Raw genomic sequence first — 15,210 nt, 5'->3', positions numbered from 1 at the left:
TTTTCCTCCGATCTGGGCCTCCAACCCTGGGCTTGTGTCTCCCCTCTGGACCCGGAGCTTCCCACATTCCTAGGTGCTTAAAGGCGGCCCCTCCCGACCCTGCGCTGGGCGGAGCGGGGCGGAGGCGCCGAGATACCTGTAGCGCAGGTACCTGTCAGTGAAGCCAGCGTTTCTTTGCCGCCTCCAGCGAGAAGAGGCCGGAGATTCCGTCCCAGCCCTCTCTGAGCTTCCTCTCTAAGGTTGGACACACCCCACTCCGGCTACGCAGCCTAGCTGGAAATATTGCCCCGGGCGGACGCCCACCACATTCCCACAATGCTCATCCGCGCGCTGCCCTGGAGGCGGCCATCTTGGTTTCTGGCAAATGGGAGCCCTTGCGGGAACTCGAGGCACTTCTGCACCTGCGCCTGCGGCTACGCCCGTGTCTGCGCTTGTGCAGTGGGCCCGCTTAGCTCTCGCCGGCCCTGCCCTGCTCCGTTCTTTCCTGACGGACCGGGAGTGCACAGGGGCGGACGTGACCATGACCCAGGCCGAAAAGGGAGACCCGGAGAACGGGAAGGAGAAGAGCGGCGAGAAGGAGAAGGAGCAGCGCGGCGTGAAGCGGCCCATCGTGCCCGCGCTCGTGCCCGAGTCCCTGCAGGAGGTGAGGCTGCCTCCCCGGAACGAGCCTGGAGGCCCCGAGGTCCAGACGTATGCAGCGGGGGAGACTGAGACAGCCTGCCTGGACGAGTACGGCCCCCGGTCGGCTCCTGCCCTGGGGAGCCTCGAGGGGCGCGCGTTTCTGAACCCCTTCTGTGTGCTGGGAGGGGTTCTGGGAATGGGACCCTTATTGTGTTACGGGGTGGGGTGGGGTGGAATTGGATGACCCCTACTGTGTTCTGAGGGGAGAGAATAGACAACTACTGGGTGCTGGGGAAAGGGGGGTGGGGAGAATAGACCCCTACTCTTTACTGGGGGGGGATGGGACCCTAATGTGTGCTGGGGAGAGCCCTTCTGTGTGTGGGGAGGAATATGCCACTTTTAGGGGCAGAGAGGGGAGAATGGACTTCTACTGTGTTCTGGGCGGAGAATGGGCCCTACTATGTGCTGGGGACAAGGGACAGAGAAGGAGCCCTACTGTGTGCGGGGAGTGGAGAATGGGCCCTACTGTATTCAGAGGACACTTTGCTGAGGTGAACAGACCTGGGATGCGGGGGTGGGGGGCAGGCAGGCAGATGTGGGGCACAAGTCAATCATTTGCAGGCTAATTAAGCCTAATTATTCCCACTCACCCACCCCCAGTCTGGATTTCTGGCTTTCTCTCACACCTCATTACTTTCTATGGCCCACCTCAAAGCCTGTGTCCCAAGGTCTGGAATATGTTCCTTACTCCATGACTCCCTCTGTTAATCGGGCTGTTCTGGTGCTGTCCTGGGTGCTGGGGGTTCGACCCTTGAGCCTCGTTTGGGGGGAGGGCCCTGCCACCCTGGCTCCAGGACCTTTCTTCCTCTTGGATCAGGGGCCGCCCTTCTCTCCAGAAAATGCTTTCTGTGATTTTTCCACCAGTTCAGACACAGCTCTCATTTTGATTTTGTGTCCCAGCCTCTTCCCTTGCATGTAGTAGGCCTTTTGCTGGCCTTGTTAAGTACAAGCTTACTCAAGAAGGAAGAGAACAGCCATAGTAGCTGGCTTCTCCTGCAAATGGGATCCTTGGTGAGACCCTGAGCACAGTGTGGAGGATTGGGGCTCTTACAGATTTAATTACCTCTGCTTGATTGTGGATCTGCCCCCATGGAGTGTCCACCTTTGATTGAGCACCTGCTCTGTGCAAAGATGTTCCCTGCCCTCAAGGAACTTACAGTCAAATTGGGAGAGAACATGCCTATAGATATTTCCTGGACAAGCTCCAGACTGGAGAAATAGGAGATAACCAAAGAGGAAAAGGCCTGGAATGCAGAGGGGTTGGAGGAGACTTCTTATGGGGAGGTGGGAGGTCTTACCTGGGACTTGAAGGAAGCCAGGGGGAACACTTCAAACCTGGGAACAGGATCCAAGGAATAGATTCCTGGCCCAAGAGTGTCCAGGTTTTGCTAACTTCCCAGCTAATAGTCTGCCCCCAAGGGGAGAGAATTTAGACTAAGATAAATGGGCTGAAGGGCTCTAGTGGATCTGTGCTCTCTGGGTCTTCCATTCACGTAAGACATGGCTGTGGGGGAGGGATCGAAGTCATTCAATACAAGGTCAGGAGCAGAATTTATCTCAGGTTTGAAATTCTCATTAGAGGCATTAGCACCAACACCATCACAGTGAGCTTAGTGACTGTAGATGGGAGAGGAAAGGAGGATTAAAAAAGAGGTCAGTCAATATAGCTGAGGTTCCTCATCCAGATGTCACATGGGACAAAACAGTAATCCTCTCCCTGGTTAATTCCCCTCCACATGGGTACCACCTGGGTTTCCTCTGATGACTCTTCCTGTTTTGGATTGCAGCAAATACAAAGCAACTTCATTGTTGTGATCCACCCGGGCTCCACCACTCTGAGGATGGGGCGAGCTACAGATACCCTCCCAGTCAGTGTCCCTCACGTCATTGCCCGGAGACACAAGCAGCAAGGCCAGCCCATGTACAAAGACAGCTGGCTGCTCAGAGAGGGGCTCAATGTAAGTCTTTCATGGTCCTGGTCATAGATGCTAACCAAATTCACCTGTGATCTTATGCAAAAGTTGAAGAAATGCTTTGCAGGCATAAAATGTTATTAAAAATAACTTGGTTTTTTACCATAGTTATGAGATCATCATCTAAGTTAAATGTGTTTTTTTAGTTTAATTTAGTGGTGTTTTTTTCAACTAATTATTTCTTTTCCCATCTCCTCTGATTTAAAGAAATTAAAAAATAAAGCTTTCATAAGGAAGAAGCCTGGTCATGCAAAACAAATTCTCCATGGATTGTGTCTAAAACCTGCCTTGGTAGGCTCCTCGAATCCATTCCACCTCCTTCAGGAGTGGGGGATGTCTTTTGCTTCGTATGGGTGGCTCCTCTTGCTTCTTTCCATTTTACTCCTGAATCAGTTCATACAAATTCTTCCAGCATCCTCTGAAGCCATCTCTTCTGCCATGATGTGGTTTTGGTGATTAGGCTGCTGTTGACATGTAGTTTTATGTTGAATCTAGGGATCTTCCTTGCCTTGATAACCCTATAATTCTTCTGTCCCATTGTCATGGGTATGCCTCTGCTGTTGGAGATTGCAGTTTGTCCTGTGGGTCTCTGGTCTGTATCCTCTTGGAGATTCCTCAGAAAAGGGCCATTCAGTGGCCAGGGCTGGGGTGAGGGGAAATCCTAGACATCTTGACTTGTGGAGCCCAAGGGTTGTCCATTTATTATCCCTGCATCTGCTAGGTGACCCGCCCTTCTTTTGTTCTAGTCATCTATCTCTGCTCTCTCCCAGTTTTTGCTCTTTTGACAGTTTCTTTTAATGTGTTGCAGTGGCTTGGGCTCACCTTTGCCCCTTTGGGAAACCCCACTATTTTCTTTAAATACTCTGTGCAGTCTGTGGCCATTAGCCACATGGCATTACTTAAACATTCTTATTAAAAAAGATGGCCATGATTTGAGGGAGAAGTTTGGGTCTCTGAAAGCACTATATGAAGTGACCTTAGGACCGCAGTTACTAAAAGAATTCATGCTGGATTCAGTGATAGCTGATCTGTGATAGGAAATAGAACTGTTTTTGATGGCAGCTACTGTCTTGTATTAATTGGCCATTGCTAGTTTCTGCTTCAGATGTTTCAAGATTTATTCACTAAAGGACAAAGCAAGCTTATGCTTTAGTTTCCTAGCTTATATTTTTTAAGGAATTGCTTGTTCTTGAAGGAGACATCCAGAAACCAGATCACAGCATAATAAACATTTGTCACTTTCAGTTTAGTTTCAAAAAATCAGTATTGGAATTCTAAAAACAACCTCTCAGAATTCATTCATTCATGATATAGCATGGCCATTCAGCTGATATAGTCAGGGGTGGGGGAACACACTTCTTATCCTGCTGTGGGGAGGACTGGACTTCCTGGCACAGCCTGAGCAAGGTGAGGAAACCTGGCCTTAAACATTGATTAACAAATGGATAAATAGATAAATAAGCTAAACCACAAAAATGATTAATTCTTGATTTTTGATTATTAGAAAATGAAGTCTATCATGAAATGCCATAACCTCATTTCTTCCTCCTGGATTTTTTCTATGCCCAGACAGTTATGCATTCATGGAATGGTTTTCTCTTTTGTTCTTTATACTTGTTCATCCTTCTTCTTGTTCAGAAGCCTGAAAGTACTGAACAGAGACAAAATGGCCTCAAAATGGTGGACCAGGCGATATGGTCCAAAAAGATGTCAAATGGTGCGAGAAGGATCCCAGTGTCCCCAGACCAGGTGAGGCATTTGCTCCTCTCTGTAGCTTGTTCCCCCATAACTGGTGCTGGGTACCTTCTTACATGAGTGAGGGAGTAAACGAATGAATGAATGAATGAATGAATGAATGAATGAATGAATGAATGAAGAAACTATTAGGCATTAACTGCATGCCAAACACAGTGCTAACCTCTAGGATACAGTTAGAACAAGAAGGTTAGGCCCTGCTCTCTAGGAGCTCATACTCTCATCAGGGAAGGCAGGATAGGACAGGAAGGCCAGCTCAAGGGCAGAAGGCAAAGCCTAGAAATCCTAAATGAACAGTTATGGGGCCCATGGGCTTAGATAACATCAGAAATTATAATGACAAGGTGGTGGAAGTCTAAAGCAGAGAAGAGGGGATTGTATGGTCCACAGGATCCCAGGAGGCTATGACTGGGCCAGCTTTTATCCCATTTGAAGGAATCTCTTAGGCACTCTGAGAGCAGTCAATAACTTGGGCACAGGGAACAGATAACAGAGTGGGTAGACAGACCCCTTCCCCCAGTGGTGGGTGAGGATTGGTGCTGGGCCTGCCTAAGCCTGGTCAGAGAATGATCAAACTTCCATTAGTGTCCTTTAACTGGCTTTGTTGCAGCTTCTTTCCCCTCAGTAGATGGTTTTCTTTGGCCACAAATATTCATGGCCTGGTGGGGCAGTGAGCCCAAAGGAGCCCCATTGATTCAATCCTCTGTGGAGGGCAGAAAAGGGACATCCTCCAGAAGGAATAAAAGCTAAACCAGGATTTAGAGTTACAGAACCCATCTCTATTTTGGAGTCACAACATAGCCAAGCTGAGACATTCCATCTAGAAGGCCGCCTGCGTCATCTTCTGGAGTCTTTCAGAGAATGTGGTACAGAAACCATTAGGAACGCTTATTGTGTTCGCCACATCCAGAGTTGGCCTCTGCTCTCAACTTAATGAAGCATTTGTTCCCAGATCTGTGATGAGAACCTGGAGAGGGGAAGTAAAAGTTTGGGAGCATAGAAAACAACATTTTTCACTGACCTTGGGGGTTCTTCCCCCTTCTCTAGATCTTTGGCCAGGTCTGCTATGGTCCCTGGACTGTGGGAGAGTAGAGAAAAAAGCTGTCTGGTAATGGCTGTGTGAGTATGTGCATGTTTAAATTGAAGGAATTTTCTGAAACTTTCAGGCTCGATCCTATAACAAGCAGATGCGGCCAGCAATTTTAGATCACTGCTCTGGAAATAAGTGGACAAACACATCTCATCACCCTGAATATTTAGTGGGAGAAGAGGTGAGTGATGTTCTCTCATTGCACCAAGTGGAGATGGAGAGCCCTGTGGTTTGTGGGGGCGAAGTCAGGACTCTTCCCCTCGCTCTGCAGCCAGTCCCCGAGTGGCCTGAGGCTCATTATCTTTTGGCTGTCCTTAATCCTGTTCTCTGTCACTGAACACTCAGCCTGGCTATCCAGGTGGTTCAGACCTCTCTGGGCATGACCCCACTCAGTCAGCATTAGCAAAAATCCTGGTTCTTTGTGGTACAAACCAGGAGAACCCAGTAAACAGATGGGCTCCTTCGCATCCTTTGTTTTTTACCTCCAGGCTTTGTATGTGAATCCTCTGGATTGTTATAACATTCACTGGCCTATTCGGCGGGGTCAGTTCAATATTCATTCTGGCCCTGGGGGCTCCCTCACAGCCATCCTGGCAGATCTCGAAGCAATATGGTCACACGTGATACAAAAATATTTGGAAATCCCCCTGAAAGACCTAAAGGTGAGTGAAGAGCTCCTTTCGTTGACAATTATGTGTGTTTGGGGCCTAGCAAAGGCCTTTCTCTCTGACCCTTTGTAAGAAGCATCTGGACCAAATAGCCATCGCCCTCCTTTTCCTCTGCCCTCGCTAGAGCCCCCTGCCGGGGCTCCTTTGTGTCCTGAGCCCAGAGGCATCCTGCTAGGGTTGTTAGCAATTTTCCCTCTTCATCTATTCTGTGAGTCTCATATTCACATTCGTGTTATTCAAAGAAAGACACAAATGGTCTTCCACCTTTAAATAAACCACCAAAAGATAGCAGAGAAATAGGTCATTTCTGTCTCCTCATTGTGGGACCTCAGAGGGATGTCGCTGACCCTGTTAGAGGAGCCCCCTCTCAGAGGCCAGTTGGGCCAGAGAATTTCTGCTCTTTCTGCAGATGGGAACACAGTGGGAATTGTCTCCTCTTCTTAGTATTACAGGTGCATCTTGCTGATCCCAGATATTTATAACAAGCAGCATGTGAAAGAGATTGTGAACATGACCCTCATGAAGATGGGCTTCTCAGGTAAAGAGATCTTTCAGACGGTCACACACCTGTTGTGGGCCTGTGGGGGGATTTACATGGACAAACGAGGAAGAATTTAAGGGAGAACTTGGTCCTGACTGAGCTCTGGGGCCAGAGAGGAGAGGGAGACAGTCTGCTCTCAAGGAGCTCCCCGCTGAGTTGGGGGGGGGCACCCAGAGGATGGAGAGGCCCAGGTTGGGGGGGGTCACGGTCTGCCTTATTCCCTACCAAGTGCTTCAGGCCCAGCTCGTGGTGTGCCGAGTTGGAGCCTGGCAGCAGCTGATCTTTGCAGGCATCGTGGTCCATCAGGAGTCCGTGTGTGCCACTTTTGGGAGCGGCCTGGGCAGCGCATGCATCGTGGATGTCGGGGACCAGAAGACGAGCGTGTGCTGTGTGGAAGATGGGGTTTCCCATCGGAACACTAGGTGAGGCTGGGGAGGGGGCTCGGGCCTTTCCCCATGGGGGTGCTTTTCAGGGGTCCAAGGGATCCTCAAGGTGGCTCCTCCCTGCCACAATTCAGATCAAGCTCCTCTGTGAGCTTCCCCACCCCAGCGCCCCCTTAGCTTGGCAGACCCTGGCAGGGCCTGAGGGTGGATCTTGGAGGTCATGGATGGCCATGCCAAGGCGCTTCCTGCCCCTCTGAGAGGGCCTAAGAGGAGCGGCCCGCTGACCAAGAAAGTCCATTAGAAATGACCCCCATAAAGTGTGCCCCATCTGGGAAGGCACATCAGACCAGGATGCTCTAAGGGAGACCCATGAGGGCCCTGGGACAGCAGGCGGGTAGGGCAGGCCACCAAGCTCGGCCTCCTGATGGCATCACCTCCTAGTTCTCCACTCTGCCTTCCTGAGATGCCTCTTCCAGGCAGTCCACTCTTCCCCTCTTCTTCTGACACATCCCCACTTCCGGCAGCACTGCCCGAGGCTCTGGGCAGCCCTCAGCCCCACTCTCTCCCCTCCCTTCCAGGCTGTGCCTGGCCTATGGCGGCTCCGATGTGTCCCGGTGCTTCTACTGGCTCATGCAGCGTGCCGGCTTCCCATACCGGGACTGCCAGCTCACCAGCAAGACGGACTGCCTCCTCCTGCAGCACCTCAAGGAGACCTTCTGCCACCTGGACCAGGTAGGCCCAGCTAAGGACAGCCCCGGCTCCTCGGACACCTGGCCCCAGGGGAGCCCGGCGCCTGCCGCACCTCCTGACTTCGTGTTTTCCCTGAAAACCAGGACATCTCCGGCCTCCAAGACCACGAGTTTCAGATTCGACACCCCGACTCCCCAGCCCTGCTTTACCAGTTTCGTCTGGGGGATGAGAAGCTCCAGGTGAGCCCTGTCTGGGCCTGGCTCTGGCCCCGGGCCAACGGCTTCATCTCCCTGGGCTTCCTCTTCCTCATTTGTGGCCTCGGCTGTCGCTGACCCAGTGCCAGTCTGGGCACATCCCAGCACCCCCTTCTGGCTTAAACCACAGGATCCAGGATGGGGAGGGGCACCCTGGAATCCAACCCCCAGGGGTAAAATGTCAAAGTTCACAGGGCCCCCCTCCTTCTCCCCTCCGGGCTCCACAAGCCCCGGGCCGAGGCTGCCAGGAAGCGCCAAAGGCCTCCGGGCTGGCCCTGCTGCCTCCTTGGGCCCCTGGCTGTCGGGGGCCTTCCTCAGTTTCTTAGGCCCCACACACGGCTCTCCTCCTCCTCACTCAGGCCCCCATGGCCCTATTCTACCCGGCAACCTTTGGCATCGTGGGTCAGAAGATGACCACACTGCCCCAGCGGTCGCAGGGAGACCCCGAGGACCCCCACGATGAGCATTACCTGCTGGCCACGCAAAGCAAGCAGGAGCAGGTCAGTGAGGGCCTGGGCAGGGGCTCAGGGCGCCCCCAGGGTAGAGGCCCCCTAGAAGTCTGCCGGGACAGGGGTTCACCTGAGGATGATCTGGAGGTTTGAGCTGACCCCAGACAGCACCCCTGCAGGGCAAGGGGAGGGTCAGCCAAAGGAGGTGGAGTAAAGAAGATTCGGGGGAGGCTGGGAGTTCCATCCAGAGGGTGCCGGCAGGTCCAGAGCCAGGAAGCCCTGAGTTCAAATCCAGCTTCAGACTCTTACTAGCTGTGTGTACTGGGCCTCTGCCAGAATGAGAAAGGAGGGAGGGAGGCCCTGAGCCAAGCACTGTGAGGTCGGCCCAGTAATGACCCCATTTCTTGGAGGAGGTCACTGAGGCCAACAGAGATGAACTGGCTCGCCCGGGATCCCATAGCAAGGGGGTGTCTGAGCCTAGATTTGAACTCAGACCTTCCCTATTCCAAGCCTTGCACTCAGGGCTCCTTGGAGGCTGTCCCTTCAGCACTTGGGCCCCAGGCATCTATCCAGGGAGAGTGTCCTCATTGGGCATCCCCAGCACCAGCAGAATCCCGGGCTGGACCAGAAACCCTTCCCAGGGCCTGGGCTCCCAGAGTCCTGAGCACCCCCTGGACAAGGTCCCCAGGAGGAACCAGTTCAGCCCCAGGAGGCCAGGCTCAGGCCCTGGACGGGTCCATCTCTGAGAGTGGGAGGCGACAGCGATGGGTGCTGCTCACCTGCCTCTTCTGTCTTAGAATCGGTGCCGGTTCCAAGGCCAAAGAGCTTAAGAGCCGGATGATGAGGGTTAAGTGACTTGTCTAGGGTCACACAGCTGGGAAGGGTCTGAGGCCAGATCAGAACCCAGGATCCCACCCCCAGCTTGTAGAAATTAAAATGAATATAAAATAAATACCTTTAAAAATATCGTGTTTTATAAGATTTATTAGTAATCACTAGAAGTAAAGGAATAAATAAGCGCCCTGTTCAAACAGCTCCACCAGGCCGCCGTAGGAAGGAAAGAGATCGCCCAGGAGCCCTCAGGCTTGTGCCCGTCTACGTCAGCGCGTAGCGACAGGAAGCCAGTGGGCTCTTGGGAATGTAGTTCAAAGGCCCCAAATTTCCAATAAGGCCCCCCCATCCGAGGAAGATCGGTCTCTCCGATGGATCTTTAAACATGACCAAGTTTTAAATGACAGTCATTTGGGGATAAAGAGAAAAGAAGACAGAAGCCAAGATCCGATGATTGCTGGGCACATTGGCAAAAGGGTGTGCGTTCAGCTCCCCAGTTCAAGTCTCTGCACCCCAGACTTCACTCTGGTCTTCTTGGGGTCACGTAAGGGCTCTGCAGGCATCTTCGAGGTGCCTTCCTTGTCCGAGCACTTCACTTTTTGGATTCGGGGAGCTCGCAAGGCTCTTACCCTGAAATTACTCTCCAAAGCATTTAACCTTTGCATTATAGGATAGTAACGGACCCCCCTGATTTCCAGGAACACAATCTCCGGGCCTGACTTTATCCCCCCAGCCGCCCCGCTGCCCCCTCACCCACCTCTTTTGGTTTTCTTAAGTCCTCGAAGGCGACTGCTGACCGCAAGTCCATGGCCAAGCCGGGGGGCTTCGACAGCGACCTGCGCAGTCAGGCCTCAGACCTACCGGAGAGGCTCCATCCCCAGGAGGTGGAGCTGGGGCCGTCCCAGAGCGACTGCCTGATGGGGGCCAACGAGTCTGAGGAGGCCCCCACGGCGCTCATGTCCAGGAAGACCGCCGTCTCCCAGTTTGAGGGCAAAGCGCTCGGCTTGGACAAGGCCATCCTGCACAGCATCGACTGCTGCGGTGAGGACCCGGGTGGGCGGACACCCTCTGGGCCCCCTCCTTGGCTGTGATATAGTAGTGACAGGAAGTCCTCTTGCAGCACTTCAGAGGGTCTGAGCCCTCAGCAGACCTGGGGTGGGGGTGGGGAGAGGCTCGGCCAGAACGTGGGGCTTTCGGGCCGCAGGACACCTAGCCTGAGAGAGTGGGGACACTCCTGTCTCCGCAGCCTCAGATGACACAAAGAAGAAGATGTACAGCTCCATCTTGGTGGTGGGGGGCGGCCTGATGTTCCCCAAGGCCCAGGAGTTCCTGCAGCACCGAATCCTGAACAAGATGCCCCCATCCTTCCGGAGGGTCGTCGAAAACGTGGAAGTCATCACAAGGCCAAAGGTAGGAGCGACGGCGGGCTTTCACTCGCCCCATGTTCCCATTTCCCTGCCAAGAGACTGAGGCCCAGGGAAGCCGAGGGGTTCTGGAGTGGCGCCACCCCTTGGCTCACACAGACCTCCCGTGGGCTCCCTGGTGCCCCTCTCCCTGTCCAGTCCCCGTGTGTCCATAGCCACGTGGTGGCATCTTCCCCATCAGACGGTGAGTTTCTGGAGAGTGGGGGTGGCCCTCCCTTTTCTGAGCACCCCTGTGGCCAGCAGGCGGCTCTTCGGGCCAGGTTGGCCCAGGACAAGATCCGGGGAGGCGTGAGTTAGTGGGAAAAGAGGTTTGCGGGGCTCTCAGGTCAGGTGGAGGGTTCAAGTGTTCCTGGCTACCTCTGAGGCTGTGTACAGAGTCTCCCCAGTTCCCCACAATCCCCCCCTGGGAAGAATGTAGTGGGAGGCACAGTGGAGGGAAGGCCTGGGAGGACCTCCCCGCCTCTAGTCCCAGGACTCCCCAGCCTTCTGTGGAGGAGGGCTGGAATCTGGGCAGCCACGAGGGTCACTGACCCTTAAGAGCAGGCTGGGGGCCACTTGGGCCTTGTGGTTCAGCCTCAGAGGTTATCTCTGTGGGCTCCTTTGGGAAGTAGGGCCCCAAGAGCCCGAAGCCGCCCCTGCACCTGTGGACTCCCCTTCCTGCTCCCTCGGCCCCAGGATCGCTGACCGTGGAGAGGGCTCTCTGCCCCTCAGGCCTTACAGGCCGCGCATCCCTCTCCGTGGGCTCAGGAATTAGAAGCCAGACAGCCAGGACGGCCAGGCTCGGGGTCCAGGGGAAGCCTTTCGCTCTGGGCCCGAAGGTGAAGGCTCCAGGACGGGCACTGGCCGGGGCATCGTTGTAGCCCGAGGCCCGGCGGGGCTTTGCTTAAGGCTCCTCATCATGGTAAAAGCCACTTCCCGCAGCAGCGAGGGCTTTGACAGAAAGGGGCCTCCCTCTCGGGTCTCGGTCCCTCTCGGGGCCTCCCTCTCTCGGGCCTCCCTCTCTCGGGTCTCGGTCCCTCTTGGGTGCTGGCCCAGCACTCGGCGCATGCTCTGGGCTCCGGCTGCCCCTCAGTGTGTGTCTTGTGTGACAGGACATGGATCCTCGCCTCATCGCGTGGAAGGGCGGAGCCGTGCTGGCCTGCCTAGACACCACGCAGGAGCTGTGGGTCTACCAGCGGGAGTGGCAGCGCTTTGGAGTGCGAATGCTGCGCGAGCGAGCGGCCTTCGTGTGGTGAGCCCGGAGCGCGCCGCGCGGGACAGCAAGCCACGCGGTATGGAAGACTCGTGTCTCCTTTTTTCCTATTTATTGTCCTTGGGTTGGGGGCTTGTCGGACGAGACGTGGAAGCGGCTCTGCGGGGGCTCGCGCGGCCTCCGTTTCAGAATCGCCTCGTGGGCTGTGGTCGGGCACTTTGGAATAAACGTTTGGCCTTGCCTTGCTGTCGTGCCGCCTTCTTTGCCACACGAGCCACCACGGGCAGAGCTGCAGACATGGTCGGTGGATGGCGTGTCCTTCCTGTAGGGTGGGCTCAGCCGGCCGTCCCCAGGATGGTGGCCCCCCGGCTTGTGGAGAGAACACGTGATTGTAGGGCGCCACCTTCCCCCTCTGCCCATTCCCACTCAGGAGTCTGCATTCTGGTCTCGCTTCCTCTGTGAGACCGAGGCCACGCGGAGGCCAGGCCTGACCCACCCAGGCTCGCGTGCGGCTTCTTCCCACGGGCCTCCCTTCCCGTGCGTGCTGGCCAATCCTGAATGCAAAGCAAAAGGGAGCCCACGTCCTGCCGTGCTGTGCAGCCGTGGGGAGCCCACATTGTGGGAAGTTGTGTCTGATCCGGCTGCCTTGCTGAGGGGATGGAGGCCCCACTGCAGACGCATCCACTCAAGGATGAAGCCACAGAACATCTGCCAGCCGCCCTGGACACGAGCTGCGAGGACCGAGTGGAAACAGAGCTCATTGGCCTCCCGGGACATCCAGGGCCTTTGTCCAGTGTTGGCACCGAAAGTCCAGGGGGCTGGAGCATGTGACCAGCAAGGCTTCTTCCACCTCCAAGGTTCAGCGGCTCTTGTGCTTCTCAGCACAGTGCTGGGCACACAGTAGATACTTCATAAAGGCTTCCTTCATCCGTTCCTGTAATACCAGGCGGTTACAACATCGGCGCAGCTGACCTATTGACATCCTCATCACGAACGAACCCAGAACGCAGAAGCTGCTGCCTGGGGATGGCGGCCCGCCAGGAACCTCTTTGGAGAAGCAAGTGAAGGGGCTGGCAGAACCGGGACTCTTGTCCACTGCCACCTCCCAGGGCTCCTCGGCCTGAGCAAATGGGCCATCCCTGAGCTCAGTCCCTCATAGCTGCAGGGGACAAAAGGGGCTTCACTTCAGGAAGATCCTGCAAAACGAGGCACTGATTTTCGTACTCTCTAGGACTTGGGGATGGGAGAGTGTCAGCCAGCCAAGTGTTGGGATTCAGACCGCCGCAGGAGACGGCCTCTGCCCTCCAGGAGCTCACAGTCTAATGGGGAAAATGGCAGGCAAACAGCTGAACAGTAAATACAGGCTGCGAATAAGCTCTGCCCAGGGAAGGGGCTAGAATTGAGAGACTGAGAAAGGCTTAAAGTGGCAAACATGTGGATGTCCTCCCACCAGTTTGATGCTTCTGTGGAACCTAGCTTTCTTTTCCTTCTTAGAAACTGTTTCTCCAAATACCTTTTGTAAACTTCCCCTTCCTAAGGGCCCCCACTTTAAGACCCCAATGTGAGAAGTAAGGGATAACCGGGAGAGCCCAGGGGGAGAAGTAAAGGATGGGCACAGAGCTCAGTGACGCTGACCGCAGAAGGAGAGGAGGGGCCGCAAGCTCTCCTGGCTTCTTTGGGACCCAGTTTGGGCAGGATGACTGCAGGGCATTTAGGGTCTCATTGTTCTTTCGGTTGCCTCATGTCACTTCCCTGGTTCCCCACCCTCCACGCTCTTCAGCCTGTGCAGGCCTCCAAGTGTCTCAGAATTCTTAGGGCAGAGACATATTTTACCATCTTGTAGACTACTTAAGGCCTGCTTAGCCATTGTCAGATCCTCAGGCATCGCCTTGGCTGCCCCTTCTCTACTGCTTCCCCGAGTGCTGCCTAGGGGGAACCATCCGAGTCTGTGCTGTGCTAGCTGCTCCTGGACTCGAGGGGATGCTCTTGAGTCATGTTCCTAGCTTATCCCCAGCTGCCGTCCAGAAAGGCTGGACCCATGACCTCTTGCACATGACTGCTCATCTTGTCATCTTTGCCAATTTTTTGAGCACAGGAAGAAACCTTAGAGTTGTTTTGATTTCTCTTATTCATGGCTTGGATCAATAGCTCACATGGTTGTTAATAATTTACAATTCTTTGGAGAACTGTTTGCTCCTTTTCATTGGAGTACGTTTATTTGTATTTGTTCCCTGTATATCTTGGATGTCAGATCCTTATCAGATTTCTGATTCAAAAGGCTTTTCCTTCCAAAAAGTTTCCCAGTTATATTGTTAATGCATCAAAACGAGCTGTTTTTATCTTTTATGACCATTTCTGTCATTTGTTCAGTATAACCTGTAAAAGGTATCTATACATCTGATTCTTGTCTGATTTTTTTTGTAGTGGGAACTTGTGTATTCATATTTAGGGTTTGAGCATATTGTGGGGTGTGGTAGAAGACAGTGATCTGAACCCATTTTCTTTCAGATGCCTTTTTAGCTTTGCAGCAATTCCTATCTAATAGGAAACGTATTCCCCTCAGTAATTGACCTTCTCAGGTTTTTGAACCTGGCTATAGTTTAGGTTCCATTATTTCTGATTCTACATCGTCCAGGTTGCTTGGCTGACGTGCTTTTCTATTTTTCAGAAGAACTAGTTAGTGTAAATGATTCCTGTTAGTGGTACAGTTTGACCTCGGGAAGTGTTCATCCCCTCTCATTCCAGGTTTTTTTTTTTTAATCATTTTCCTTGAGATTTTGACCTTTTGTTCTTCCAAATGAGTTAGTTATTTTGTCTAATCTGCAGATTATTCCCTGATTGGTTTCTTAGCCTGGCTTTCGAGGCCCAGTGGATTTAGATCCCTCTCTCTTTTCTGGCTTTATCTCAAAATAGCTGACTTTACTACCTTTTATCCCAGTGTAGCCATACCAGTTGCCTTCCCCAAATGTAAGTTCTACGTTAGCCCAATGCCCCTTTTCATTCCTCTACCTGCAATGCTCTCCCCCTATTGAAATCTTGCCTTTTCTTCAGGGGACATCTCAGTCTCCCATCCTCAGTGAAGCTTTCTTGGATTCCCCCAAAGGAAAGGAAACTTGCCCCACTCTGCTGAACTCCTAGAGCCCTTGATTGGGCTGTTCTGTGCTGATGATAGTCACTCTCCAGTGGAGTTACCTGGGTGTTTGTCATGTGCCTTACTGGGAAGTAAGCTTCTTGAGGGCAAGAACTAGAACATATTTAGCTAATATTCCCTCCCCTAAT

At 53.5% G+C, this 15,210-nt stretch overlaps 1 protein-coding gene across 1 annotated transcript; it reads left to right on the top strand.

The window, feature by feature from the left end:
- Window positions 1–452: 452 nt before the first annotated feature.
- On the top strand, window positions 453–12,172 carry ACTR8 (actin related protein 8). Its single transcript, XM_044683281.1, has 13 exons — window positions 453–643; window positions 2,469–2,639; window positions 4,293–4,403; window positions 5,576–5,680; window positions 5,988–6,161; window positions 6,612–6,705; window positions 6,998–7,130; window positions 7,670–7,823; window positions 7,925–8,020; window positions 8,395–8,535; window positions 10,092–10,356; window positions 10,562–10,725; window positions 11,831–12,172. Exons 1-13 carry the CDS (start codon window positions 521–523, stop codon window positions 11,972–11,974), a joined length of 1,875 nt encoding a protein of 624 aa, XP_044539216.1. The 5' UTR covers window positions 453–520; the 3' UTR covers window positions 11,975–12,172.
- The last annotated feature ends 3,038 nt before the right edge of the window (window positions 12,173–15,210 follow it).

Source organism: Gracilinanus agilis, chromosome 1 (assembly GCF_016433145.1).
Source record: "Gracilinanus agilis isolate LMUSP501 chromosome 1, AgileGrace, whole genome shotgun sequence".
Lineage (NCBI taxonomy): Eukaryota > Metazoa > Chordata > Mammalia > Didelphimorphia > Didelphidae > Gracilinanus > Gracilinanus agilis.
This window is presented reverse-complemented; position numbering and strand designations above follow the sequence as displayed.

What these genes read in the sequence shown, in the direction of transcription:
- ACTR8 (XM_044683281.1), top strand. Translation starts at nt 521, where the DNA reads ATGACCCAGGCCGAAAAGGGAGACCCGGAGAACGGGAAGGAGAAGAGC. An exon ending in TCCCAGTGTCCCCAGACCAG is followed by an intron (nt 4,404 to 5,575) that starts GTGAGGCATTTG and finishes TGAAACTTTCAG; the next exon opens with GCTCGATCCTATAACAAGCA. An exon ending in TGGGGGATGAGAAGCTCCAG is followed by an intron (nt 8,021 to 8,394) that starts GTGAGCCCTGTC and finishes CTCCTCACTCAG; the next exon opens with GCCCCCATGGCCCTATTCTA.